A 13,627-nucleotide genomic window follows, 5' to 3' on the forward strand; every position below is an offset into this window, starting at 1 on the left:
TCTGTAGGTAAAGTTTTGATGAGTACTGGTGGCGTTCTTCTGTATATTGTTAAAGGCAGTGCCCTGCCTGTGACTGCAGTCTGTGTGGGCAGCTGTATTAGTGTCCTGTGCATGTCTCCCTCTGTGTACCTTCCTCTGAAACATGCTCGTGTTTGCTACTGGCCCAGCCTGCAAAAGGGAGAGCAGCAGCCCCATCCATCAGCCCGGAACAGAGTCCTGTGGGTCTCCAGATGCACCAAGATGTCTGGAACGGGAATCCCAAGGTGCTGATGCCTACCAGAGGCAGCAGCTTTCCTGGCATCCTCTCATCAGCCACCAAGATGTTCATGGGGTGCAGAACATGTCGACCTTCTGGAGAGCAGCTTGGCAGAAAAGGCTCTGGAGGTTGTGGTGGACACCAAGCTGGACGTGAGCCAACACTGTGTCCTGGCTGTTAAGAAGGCTAATGGTGTCCTCAGCTGCAGTAGGAGGAGTGCCAGCAGGTCGAGGATGGTGATCCTTCCCCTTGACGCAGCGCTGGAGAGGCCAGTCTTGGAGTAGTGTGTCTACGTCTTGGCTCCTCAGGACAGGAGAGTCACAGACATACTGACGAGAGGCAATGAAGGACCACATCGACAACTGAGAGACTGGAGCATCTCTCCTTCACTGTGAAGGCAGGAAGTGTGTTAGACATTGGAGACTCCTCTCTGAGAGGCACCAAGGTTCCCATTTGCCATCCGGACAATCTCTCCAGAGAGGTTTGCTGCCTGCCTGGGGTCCATATTCATGATATTACAAAGAGGCTACCGAGTCTGGTGAGTCCCAAAGACTACCACCTCTTGCTACTTTATCAAGTAGGATCAAATGAAGCTGTAACAAGGAAACTCTGAAGTATCAAAAAGGATTTTATGTCCCTTAGAAAGATTTTGAAGGGATAGGGAGCGCAATTGGTGACTGGGACCCAGGAAGAAGGAGACAAATGGGCTGAGTGAATGATTGGCTGAGAGGCTGGTGCCATGCCCAAGGTTTTCTGTTTTATGATCTTGGACCCACTTTTGAGGGACCTGGCATGCTGATGCCGGATATGGCACAGCTGTCCAGGCAGGGTGAGAGTGTTCTGGGCAATAAGCTGTCTGGGCTTATCAGGAGGGCTTTAAACTAGATGTGGTGTGGGACGGGGATGGACCTCTGAGTGAAGAAAGCATACCTGAGAAAAATATCACTCTAAGTAATGGCAGGGAAATAGTTGGGAACTGTCCCAGTGCAATCAGGAAGGGTTCTAGAAACACAATATGACTGATTGCCCAGCTGAAATGCCTCTACACCAAAGCATGCAGCATGGGAAACAAGCAAGAGGAATTGGAAACCATGGTGCAATTAGACAAATGTGACCTGATTGCTATCATGGAAACATGGTGGGATGGATCACATAATTGGAATATTAGAATAGAGGGCTACAAACTCTTCAGAAGGGATAGACAGGGAATGAAGGGAGGGGGTGTTGCCCCCTACATTAGGGAAGGAATTGATTGTGAAGAGTTGCCTTTGAGAAACAGCCACAGACACAGACAGGTTGAGTGCTTATGGGTGGGAGTTAAAGACCGCACCAATAAAGAACAGTTTGTGGTTGGGGTCTACTACAGGCCGCCCGATCAAGGGAGTCCAGATGAGGCATTCTTGCTTCAACTACAAGAAGCGTCATGCTCACATGCCCTCATTGTGATGGGGGACTTCAACCACCCAGATGTTTACCGGGTAAACTACACAGCAGTTTGTAAGCAATCCAGAAGATTCTTAGAGTGCACTGAGAATAACTTCCAGGTCCAGGTATTAGACAAACCAACCAGAGGAGAAGCATTACTTGACATGGTGCTCACCAACACGGAAGAGCTCATTAAAGAGGTCAGGACTGGAGGCAGTCTGAGCTGCAGTGACCATGCCCTGGTTGAGTTTGTGATCTCGAGGAATACAGGCCTGGCACAGAGCGAAGTCAGGACCCTGAACTTCTGAAGAGCGAACTTCAACCTATTTAAAGACCTAGCAGATGAGATCCCCTGGAACACCATCCTTAGGGACAAAGGAGCTGAAAAGAGCTGGAGACTCTTTAAGGATGTTTTCCTTACAGTGCAAGAACTCTCCATCCCTCTGCCTAAAAAAGCAGGCAGGGAGGGCAGACAATCAGGATAGCTGAGCAGCGACCTGCAGGTCAAACTGAGGCACAAGAAGGAAATGCACAGGCAGTGGAAGCAGGGACATGTGGCCTGGGAAGAGTACAGGGATGCAGTCCGAGTGAGCAGGGATGGGATCAGGAAAGCCAAGGCATGGATGGAACTGAGCTTGGAAAGGGATGCAAAGAATAACAGGAAGGGATTCTATAGATACATTGCTCAGAAAAGAAAGGCCAAAGAGAGTGCACCTCCTCTGATGGATAAGAAGGGTGAACTGGTAACGACAGACATGCAGAAGGCTGAGGTACTCAATAAATTCTTTGCCTCAGTCTTCACTGATAGTCAGGCTTCCCAAGTGTTTTGTTTCCTTGAACCCACAGATGGAGGCTGGGGCAGAAAAGTCCCACCCACTGTAAGTGAAGAGCAGGTTTGAGACCACCTAGTGAAATTAAACACATACAGGTCTATGGGGCCTGATGACATCCATCCCAAGGTCCTGAAGGAATTTGCTGATGTAGTTGCCAAGCCTCTATCCATCTTATTTGAAAAGTTCTGGCAGTCAGGCAAAGACCCTGGTGACTGGAAAAAGCGAAACATCATTCCCATTTTTTAAAATGGTAGAAAAGAGGACCTGGGGAACTAAGACTGGGGAGTCTCAACTCTGTGCCTGGCAAGATTATGGAAATGATCCTCCTGGAAGCAACATCTAGGCACATGAAAGACAAAGAGGTGATCTGAGATAGTCAGCATGGCTTCACCAAAGGTAAATCATGCCTGACCGATCTGGTTGCTTGCTATGATGGAGTGACTGTAGCAGTTAATAGAGGAAGACTCACCAATGTCATCTACCTGGAATTCTGCAAGGCCTTTGACACAGTCCCACATGACATCCTGGTCTCCAAATTGGATAGATATGGATTTGATGGGTGGACCATCCAATGGATAAGGAATTGGCTTGAAGGTCACACCCAGAGAGTGGCAGTCAATGGATCTATGTCAAAGTGGAGGCTAGTGATGAGTGGTGTACAGGGGTCTGACCTGGGACAGGTACTGTTTAATATCTTCATCAACAACATAGACAGTGGGATCGAGTCCACCCTCAGCAAATTTGCAGATGACACCAAACTGAGTGGTGTGGTTGATACTGTAGAAAGAAGGGATGCCATCCAAAGGAACCTGGACAGGCTTGAGAAGTGGGCCCATGTGAACATAATGAGGTTCAACAAGTCTAAATGCAGGGTGCTGCACCTGGGCCAGAGCAATCCTGGACATGAGTGCAGAATAGGAGAAGAATTCATTGAGACCAGTGCTGCAGAGAAGGACTTGGGGGCTCTCATGGATGAGAAGCTTGGCATGAATCGTCAGTGTGCACTTGCAGCCCAGAAGGCCAACTGCATCCTGGGCTGCACCAAAAGAGAAGTGGCCAGCAGGTCAAGGCAGGTGATTGTCCCCCTCTACTCTCCACTTGGAGTACTGTGTCCAGGTCTGGAGCCCCCAGCACAAGAAGGATGTTGATCTGTTGGAGCGGGTCCAGAGGGGGGGCACAAAGATGATTAAGGGGCCGGAGCACCTCTCCTACGAAGATAGGCTGAGAGAGCTGGCACTGTTCAGCCTACAGAAGAGAAGGTTCTGGGATGACCTCATTGTAACCTTTCACTACTTGAAGGGGGCTTATAAAAAAGATGGAGAGCAACTCTTTGCTCAAGCAGATATTGACAGAACAAGGGAGAATGGTTTTAAACTAAAAGAGGGGAGATTTAGATTAGAGGTTAGAAGGAAATTTTTCACTCAGAGGGTGGTGAGGCATTGGAACATGTTGCCCAGAGAGGTTGTGGATGCGCCATCCCTGGAGGTGTTCAAGACCAGGTTAGATGAGGCCTTGAGCAACCTCATCTAGTGGGTGGCATCACTGCCTATGGCAGGGGGATTGGAACTAGATGATCTTTGAGGTCCCTTCCAACCTAGGCCATTCTATGATTCCTCTGAGGAAAGGCTGAGAGAGCTGGGACTGCTCGGCCTGGAGAAGAGAAGTCTTGGAGGGATCTCATCCATGTATAGGAGTAATTGAAGGGAGGGTGCAAAGAAGATGGAGCCAGGCTCCTCTCCATGGGGAACAGTGCCAAGACAAGAAGCAATGGGTATAATATGAAACACCAAAGGCTCTTTGTTATTATTAGAATATACTTTTTCACTGTATGATTGACCAAGCCATGCAAGAGTTGTCCCGACAGGCTGTAGAGTCTCCATCCTGAGAGATCGTCAAAAGCCTTCTGGACATGGCCCTGGGAACCCTGCTGACCATCCGTGATCAGATTGTTGGGCCAGGTGAATTCTAAAGGCCCCTTCCAGATGTGACAATTCTGTGATTCCGCAACGTTATCTGTGAGGAGAGGCAGAGAGAACCGGGCTTCTTAAGCCTTCAAAAGAGAAGGGACAGTAAGGGCTTTTCAGTACTTCTGATACTTGACTGTATGATAAAGAGATGAATGGAGCAAAACTATTCGAGCTATTCTTGAACACAAAGCAATGGGCACAGTATGGAACATGAAAAATTTCCACTAGAAATTACCAACAACACTACTTTTTTTTTTAAAAAATTCATGACAGTGGAGAATGAATGTAGATGGATGCCAGTAAGAGTGGCATTCCAAAGTCAATTAAAATATGATTAGCTGGAGATAACACAAAAAAGAAAAAGGGGAATAGCATACACAAGGTTATGCCCTTTCAGATGCTGGGATTCCTAAGATATGGAGCATAAGACAGACCACATGTCAGGGCAAGGCACACACTGCACATCCTGCTCATGCTGAGATTCACTGGCATTGTCATCTTTTCTGGGATTTTGTGTGATTTTTCTTAGAAATGAACAATTCTATTCATCAATTCTACAGTTGAGCCAAAGGCTGTTCATATGACAACACGCTGCTTCACTCCTACAGACTCACCACAGGCTTCACTGCCACATGCCAAAGGATGTGGACAGCACAGCACTGTACAGCACAGCAGAGCTCTGTGGCTAGTCAGGTGAGCTGCCACGCAGATCCCAAACTTCTCCATGAACAGTCTTCTTCTGTTTCAGGCCACCACAGGCAGTGAAGTTAATTTGCTGCTCCATGCAGTAATTTTTTTTTCAGAGAGGGAGAATGCTCACACTGCCTGGAGGGTTTGAAAGGAACAGTTGAGATTTGCAGAAATAGGACTGTCATTCCTTTGGGTGTCTGAGTGCTGCACCTCCAAAGTGTGCTGAGGGAGGTGTGGGGGAAGACAGTGCAATGGATCCACTTGTTGCCAAGCCAGACAGGGTGTTAGGGGTGGTGATAGAGGGGGCCCAAGCATCAGGGAAGCAGAGACTGCCAGGGATGTGGCCCTGGGTGGGTGCCCCCTTGTGGCCCATCAGAGTGTGTGGAGGTGACCCACTGATCCCACATCCTTTTCCCTGCTGACTTCCTACCCCTTGCCCTATGGAACAGGTTGTCCTTGTCCTCTCTGGTCTTTTGGCATCCCACACCCCAATCGAAAATGGTTCCTCTTGCAAATGCTAGGTTATCCCACCAGAACAGGACATGGCCAGAGCCCCTGGGCTGCTGTGAAGCATGTTTCCTCCATTCTTTCTGGGGATGTGGGAGAGAAACTGATGAGTCTTCTTCTCCCAGAAGAAATAGGAACATCCCCATGGAGCTGACGACCCCAGAGGTAGAGCTTCCCCAAGCTCAGTGGGGAAGAATCCCCTGACATCAGCTACAGCCAAGCAGGGATCGTGCAGAAGAGAAGGCAGTTCTAGCTGGGGAGGTGAGGACTGCACTAGGAGAGGAGACAAGAGCAGCCCTTTCCCATGATCTCGCTCCCACAGTCTGTAGGGCCCCTGACTCTGACAGTCCTTGATGTTTGCTCCTGCTGGAGAAGGGAGAGAGAAAGGTTCCCTGCTATAGATGTTGGCAGTATGAACTTGTGTATCCCCTCAGTCTTTCACATCCTGGCAAATGGTAGGCCATGTCAGATGCTGTGCTGAAAGGTGATCGGGACACACAAGGAAGCTGTACCTCCTCTCCATGCCCAGGTATGCCACTCATGATCAGGTGGTGGAAGAGAGGGAAAAGTGGAGTAGAGACAGAGGGCCATCCCCAAGACAATTACCCACTCCCAGTTACTGCAATCCTTTGGGAACATCTTTGTCTGAGCCTCCGTCCCCAACACAGCTCCACCCAAAGCAAGAGGAACACTCTTCCCCAAGATTTGGGGCCTCCAAGATCAAGGGACTGTGTCTAGGTGGAGACGTCATGAGTCAAGGACTGGTGTCCATTGGCTGTGGAGGAACCAGGGATGTCTTCCTCAGCTTCAAGACACAGTGCCTGAAAGATGAATTGCTGCAGTGTGCCCCACCCTCCAACGCCTAGAGGAGTGAGGCATTGGCCACAACTAATTCCCAGTAAGGAATGGCTTTCTCATTTAGCCATCTCTATGCAGATGGAAAGACCAGACCAAGACACACTCACAGTTGCTGCAAATGTTTATTGAATCTCAGGAGGGAAATGAGGTGACTCCAAGAAGAGGCCCTGGGAGTGGAGAGCAGGAGGAACAGACAAAAGTTTTTCAGCTTCTTCTACAGCACAGTTCCCACAGGGCATCCATCTACCTGGCCCACAAATGGAGAGAGACTTGCAGGTCACACCAGGCTGGTTTCTGGGGCCCTCAGAGAAAGCAGAGGGCAACAAAGAAAAGAGAGAAAAAGAATGAGTGAGTAGAAAACCAAAAAGGTAGACATTGGCCACGTTGTCGGAGAAGCCAGGCTGGCCCCTTCCTGTCATTACAGGACAAGCCAGAGATGGTCAGCTCCTCTTAATACAACAACACAAAGTCTGTTCTTCTGTCCATTTTTGTCCAGCAGCATATTCTGAGTTCCTGGGGTCCTGGTCTGGGGCACTGTCTGGCATCTTTAGCAGGGGCGGCACCTGCTGCCACAGTAGCGGCTGGTAATACAGGAGAGGTCACAGCAGCCAGAGTTGATGGGGACTCCATCACAGCTGAGGATGCTGCCAACGGCAGCAGAGGTAGAGGATCCCACAGCAGTGTTCTGCGGGAAGGAGCTGAGGATGGGGCCGGGCAGGGTCACCACCACAGGGGAGGGCTGGATGACGATAGTGGAGTTCTGGCACTGCCTGACGCAGGGCTCGTTGCAGCTGCTGGCCAGCGGGGTCGGGCCGCAGGGCTGGCACGGCTGGCACTTGTCATAGCAGGACATGTCTGGGGGCAGAAGGTGCACCTGGGAGAGAGGACAGGGAGGAAGCTTAACATGGGGATGCATGAGGAGCAGCCTGTCACCACACCCTGACGGAACCAAGGCACAGGCAGTGCTGAGAGCTGGAGGCTCTGCATGGATGTGCCAGCGCTTCTTGGTCTCATCCTGCTAGGTCCTAAAAAGACCAACCACGGCCTGTCTGGCTACAGCCTAGGCCCCAGCCCAGGAGCCATCATACTGAAGGCCCAGTCTTCCTCCATGACAAACCTTCTACCCCTTGACTCTCCCACAACCAGCAGCCCAAAGATTTGGCATGGAACACAGCTGATAACAGCTGAGAGGTTCATGGAGCTGAAACCTGCTTTTGGAGAATGAGGGGGACAAGAAGGGGCTTCACACTCACCTTGTTCCCAAGGAGAAGAAGGCCAGAGAAGTGGATGAGAGAGCACGGAGCTGGGCTGGCTTTTATAGTGCGCCTTAGCTGCCACATGTCCAGAGGCATCCCTTGAAGCAGGGACTGTTTTCTGACAAGCTCCTCTTGAATGCAAAACATCCCACCTAATGATATGGGCTGTGTGTTGCCTTCCTGTGATGCTGTTTTTCATTTCCTGCTTTATGCTGTGCTTTTGCCCCAGAGAAGGCAACTTTTGAGTGGCAGGTAGGGAGGCCCAAGTATTCCCAGGCAACACACGTCAGTGTGGGCAGAAGACTCAGCTCACGTGCTGGAAGAGTCCAGTAAAGGCAAATGATGTTAGCCTGGATGACTCTTTAGGGGTATTTTGGGGCCCTTTTGGCCAGAGGTGTCCCAGCTCCTGCCTGTGACCCTACCCCACTTTGGATACTACATCAAACTATGTACACCATCCAAATGCTGCCCAGAATGTCTGCTCAGGTTGTTGCCAGGTGGGGCCTTAGGTAAGTGTACACTGTGTCACATTCAAGCACATGTTGCTCTCTTGTGGGAACTTGCCTGTATTGGGGCTGCCTGGAACAGAGTTAATGTTCCCCACAGCAGCCCCTTGAGTGCTGTGCTCTGTACTTGGAGCTAGAACAGCATTGCCATATTGGCGCTATTGTGGAGCAGTGCTGGCACAGCATCAAGACTCTCTCCAAGCACCCCAAAGCCAGGAGTCAGGAGGTAGACAAGAGGTGGGGAGGAGACATCACCAGGGCAGCTGACCTAAACCGTCCAAAAGGCTATTCCATACTGGATGTTGTCACATTCAGCGGTAAAGATGTGAAAGGGGAAGGAAAAGGGGGGGGGGGGGGGGGGGGGGGGGCGGGAACGGACACGGGACACGACGACTCTTATGTTCCTCTCAGAAAATGGCTAGGCATATTGAGGCCTTTCTCCCCAAGACATGGACGAACATTACTTCTTGAAAAATTAGTTGCTGATAGGAAGTAGAGAATAATTATCTCTCAATTTTTGTTTCTGTTAAGTCCCAGTGTGGACCCTTGATCTCATACCGATATCACTCATGACATCAAAAGCGGGTGGAGAGAACAGCACAAACGCACACTGCTGCTCATGTAAAAAGATGCATGCACTCATGGGTGCACACACAGGCACTCTTAGATGCATCCTGAAGTATACTCAGGCACACACACACGGAGATAGGTGTACACACACAGCGAAGAAACCAAAGGCTGCTCTCCTGAGGTCCAGGGTTGTGATCTTACCTTCTACTGTCTCTGCAAGAACATCCTGGCTTGCTGATGCCCTGCTGTGTTGTCTGTCCAGAAGATATCGAGTGGTGGAAGACAATGAATCCTGAGCAGCAACTCCATCTCCTCTTTCCTCCTGCTGCCGCTGTCATCCCATAGGGGTGGGGGAAGGCCTACAGAGTGCTTTCTTTTGTTGCTGCTGGGTTTGTCTGAGAGCTGAGAGCTGCTGCTCTTCATCCTGGTCTCAGACATCTACCTCTTGATCCAGAGTGGGAATACACCAGTGATGGTGATGGTGGTGCCTAACCAGCACTTGCACCCTCCCATGTAGTTTGTCTTTGGCAACTGCTCCTTTCACTGACATGTGCCATGTCTTGGTCAGGATGCCACTTATGGTTTTAGATGCTTTCTCTGCAGAGAGGGCTATTTACTTCTCTAGCTGTGTGGTCTGGCTCTTCGTCACCCACTAGTGAGCCTAAACTGGGATCTCCTCTTCACACTAATGGCCTACAACTGATCTGTGGCCATCTGCCATCCACTGCAGTACTCCAGTGCCATGGGAGGGAAGGTGTGTGCCTGTCTGGTGGGAGGCCTTTGGGCTGAGCTCCTGCTGTCCTCCTTGGCACAAGTGGCACACCCTTTTGTTTGCCCTGCACTGGCCCTACACAGTCACTGGCAGCTTCTTCTGGGACTTGCTACCCATCACACAGCTAGCCTCTGCTGAGAGCTTCTGGACTGGTGTGCTCCTTGAATACAATACCACCACCAGTTTTCCTGTCCTCCTTGTGCTCTTGTGGGGTGCTCCAGGTGTCCCTCTGGACATAGACCTATGAGGAGACACAAGACACTATCCACTCACTCTCACTTGGCTGCACTTGTGTCATGCCTGGGGCTGCACTGCCATCTCTATACCCACCCCATTGCCAAGGTCTCCCTCAACAAAGTTGCGTACATATTCTCCAGTGCTGTGATGCTCCTGCTTCATGACAGATAATGAGGGAAGCAGTGAGGAGACCAAACCTTCATCACTTGTGGGGCGTACACAGGACTGTGGCTGTGTTTTTGCCAGCAAGGTTATCAGGGGACCTTGTCAATTGGGATGCTAGGAAAAGAGGAGGCAATCAACAAGTATACAGAGACCAACACCAAAGAAAACATGGAGGTGATGACAAGAGACAAACTTCGCAATTCACACCAGTTGTAGGCCTACCAAGAAGCCACAGGTGCCACTACGAGGAAGATCAACCTGGGCCTTGCAACTGCTACAGCTGTGGGCCAGGACATAGGTTGGAAAGGGTGCAGGACAGACCTATACAAACCCGTGAGGGCACATGCTTGGCAAGGGGAACCGGGAGGAGCACATGAGGGCAGACAGAGTAGGGTGTAAAAGGGGCCAATCCACATGCTTGTCTGGCTGGGCCCTGCGCCTGAGCTCCACGATATTTCTTGTCCTCTTCTGGAATCTTTCCTTACCTCTACGTAATCTCGCTCTGTCCCATGTGCATGTGTGCTGCAAGAAGTGCCAGCTGCTGGTGGAGCAGCAGGAGTGGATTTGGCACCAGCTGCTGGAGTCTGACTGGGGATGAGTCTGACCCTGGTCTGTGCTGTCAGCTGCTGGAGCCAGGGGGTTCTTGTGCAGCTTCTGGAGCAGGGAAGGGAGTCTCAGCCTCCACTTGCCCCTCTTGAAGGGGACACTGTAGATGGGCAGCTGCTTTGCCTCTCCCGCCCCTCTCCCTCTCCCCTCTCAGAAATGCCTTTGTGTGCTTTCTAGTGAGAAAATGCTCCCATCATCTGTCAACCTTTTTCATCTCCCTCTCCCCACGTGACATTTTTTTGTGGCAGCAAAGCCACAAAATTTTCTGAGTTTTCTCCTCCTTTTCTTCTCAGCAGTGGCTGCAGGCAGAGCCCAGGTGCAGCAGGAGCCATGTACAGAGACCAGTGAGGGCACCTGCTCACAACCTAACATACTAACCAGTGACTTCATCCAGTGGTACGATCACCTTCTGGGCTGAGGCCATGCATTCCTCCTGAGCAGTCACAAAGGCTCCAAACCAGTGGCAAACCTGGAGGAGTGGTTCTTCCTGGCAGCAGACTGCTGGTCCAGCACCCTGTGGCTTGACTGGCCCCAGCACAGGGACGCGGCGGTGTATTACTGTGCCTTGAGAGCCATGGGGAGAGGAGCGGGGGCTGCGGCTGGGCAGGAACCATGGTGGGCAGGGCCGGGCATGTGGTGGGTGCAGGGTGGGGGCACAGCCCCCCCGGGACTCTGCTACCCTGCCAGAAAGTACCCCGTTGACCCACAGCCCCTGGGGTTCCCCTGCCAGCCTGGCCCTGCTGAGGCACTTCAGTTTTTCCGGTCAAATGCTGGGGGATCCAATGGGGGTCAGACCCATAGACTCATGGAATCATAGAATCATTAAGGTTGGAAAAGACCTTCCAAATCATCTGGTCCAGCCATCACTCTACCACCAATATCACCCACTAACATGTTCCTAAGCACCACATCCAACCTTTCCTTGAACACCCCCAGGGATGGTGACGCCACCACTTCCCTGGACAACCTGTTTCAATGCCTGACTACTCTTTCTGAGAAGAAATGTCTCCTCATTTCCAAACTAAACCTCCCCTGGCGCAACTTGAGGCCGTTCCCTCTAGTCTTATCACTAGCTACCTGCGAGAAGAGGCCAACCCCTGGCTCCCCACAAAGTGCTTTTCTCCAGACTAAACAACCCAAGTTCCCTCAGCAGCTCCTCACAGGACTTGTTTCCAGGCCCTTCACCAGCTTTGTAGCCCTTCTCTGGACATGTTCCAGGGCCTTGATGACTTTCTAGTAGTGAGGGGCCTAAAACTGAACACAGTACTTGAGGTGCGGCCTCACCAGAGCAGAGTACAGGGGAAAAATCACCTCCCTGCTCCTGATGGCTACACTATTCCTGATACAAGCCAGGATGCCATTGGCCTTCTTGGCCATCTAGGCACACTGCCGGCTCATGTTCAGGTGAGCATCAATCAGCCCCCCCAGATCCTTTTCCTCTACACAGCTTTCAAGCCACTCCGCCCTAAACCTGTAGCACTACACGGGGTTGTTGTGACCAAACTGCAGGACCTGGAGCTTAGCCATGTTGAACCATTTGCCTCTGCCTATCAACCCATCCTGTCCAGGTCCCTCTGCAGGGCCTTCCCACCCTCCAGCAGATCAATACTTCCCCCCAGCTTGGTGTTGTCTGCAAACTTACTGAGGGTGCACTCAATTCCCTCATCCAAATCATCAGTAAAGATATTTAAGAGGATGGGCACCAACATCGACCCTTGGGGAACACCACTTATGACCGACTGGTCACTAGCTGGATTTCGCTCCATTCACCATTACTCTCTGGGCCCGGCCGTCCAGTCAGTTTTTAACCCAGCAAAGAGTGTACCTGTCCAAGCCATGAGCTGCAAGCTTCTCCAGGAGAATACTGTGGGAGACCATGTTAAATGTCTTGCTGAAGTCTAGGTAGACTATGTCAACAGGCTTTCCCTTACCCACCAGGCGGGTCACTGGTCATAGAAGGAGATGAGGTTGGTCAGGCAGGACTTGCCTTTCATGAACACATGTTGACTGGGCCTGATCCCCTCCTTGTCCCGCATACCTTGCATGATTGCATTCCAGATGACCTGTTCCATCACCTTTCCTGGCATCTCTCCAGATGACCATGTCCACTGATAGATGATGGAAAGCGGCCCATAAATCACATCCGCCAACTCCCTCAGTACCCTCAGATGGATCCCATCTGGCCGCATGGACTTGTGACAGTCCAGGTGGAGCAGCAGGTCTCTAACTGTTTCCACCTGAACTGTGGGGAGGTTTCTTCTGCTCCCCATCCCAGACTTCCAGGTCTGAGTACCTCATGGATAAGTGATTTGGTGAGTAAAGACAGATGTAAAGAAGGCATTAAGAACCTCAGACTTTTACTTATCCTCAGTAGTCATGTTCCCCAGTAAAGAATGTTCCATCCAGTAAAGAATGGAGATTCTCCTTGGCCCTCCTCGTGCCATTAATATATTTATAAAATTTGTAGTTATCCTTAACCATAGTGGCCAGGTTGAGCTCTTGCTGGGCTTTGGCCTTCCTGATTTTTTCTCTGCATATGCTGTCAACTTCGTTGTACACTCCCCGAGTTGCCTGCTCCTTCTACCATCAGACATAAACTCTCTTTTTCTCCTGGACACTCAGCAAAAGGTCCCTGTTCAGCCACACCAGTCTTCTTCCCTGCCGGCCCATCTTATGGCACAGAGGGTCAGCCTGCTCCTGTGCCTTTAAGACTTCCTTCCTGAGGAGTGTCCAGCCTTCCTGGACCCCTCTGCCCTTGAGGACTGACTCCCAAGGGATCCTCCCTACCAGTGTCCTGAACAATTCAAAGTCTGCCCTCCGGAATTCCAAGGTGGCAGTTTTACTGACACCCGTTTCTGGCTTCACCGACAATAGGGAACTCTACCATTTCATGGTCACTCTGCCCAAGAGAACTCCCTACCACCACATCTTCCACCAGTCCTTCTCTGTTCGTGAACAGCAAGTCTAGCAGGGCACCCT

General features: G+C 51.0%; 1 protein-coding gene across 1 annotated transcript; it reads right to left on the minus strand.

Annotated features, from left to right (window-relative positions):
• Nucleotides 1–7,083: 7,083 nt before the first annotated feature.
• On the minus strand, nt 7,084–7,888 carry LOC136786777 (feather keratin Cos1-2-like). The gene is made up of 2 exons (XM_066981652.1): nt 7,790–7,888; nt 7,084–7,410 (listed from the first exon to the last, which is right to left on the minus strand). Exons 1-2 carry the CDS (start codon nt 7,886–7,888, stop codon nt 7,084–7,086), a joined length of 426 nt encoding a protein of 141 aa, XP_066837753.1.
• Nucleotides 7,889–13,627: the final 5,739 nt, after the last annotated feature.

This window comes from Anser cygnoides, chromosome 22 (assembly GCF_040182565.1).
Source record: "Anser cygnoides isolate HZ-2024a breed goose chromosome 22, Taihu_goose_T2T_genome, whole genome shotgun sequence".
NCBI classification, from domain to species: domain Eukaryota; kingdom Metazoa; phylum Chordata; class Aves; order Anseriformes; family Anatidae; genus Anser; species Anser cygnoides.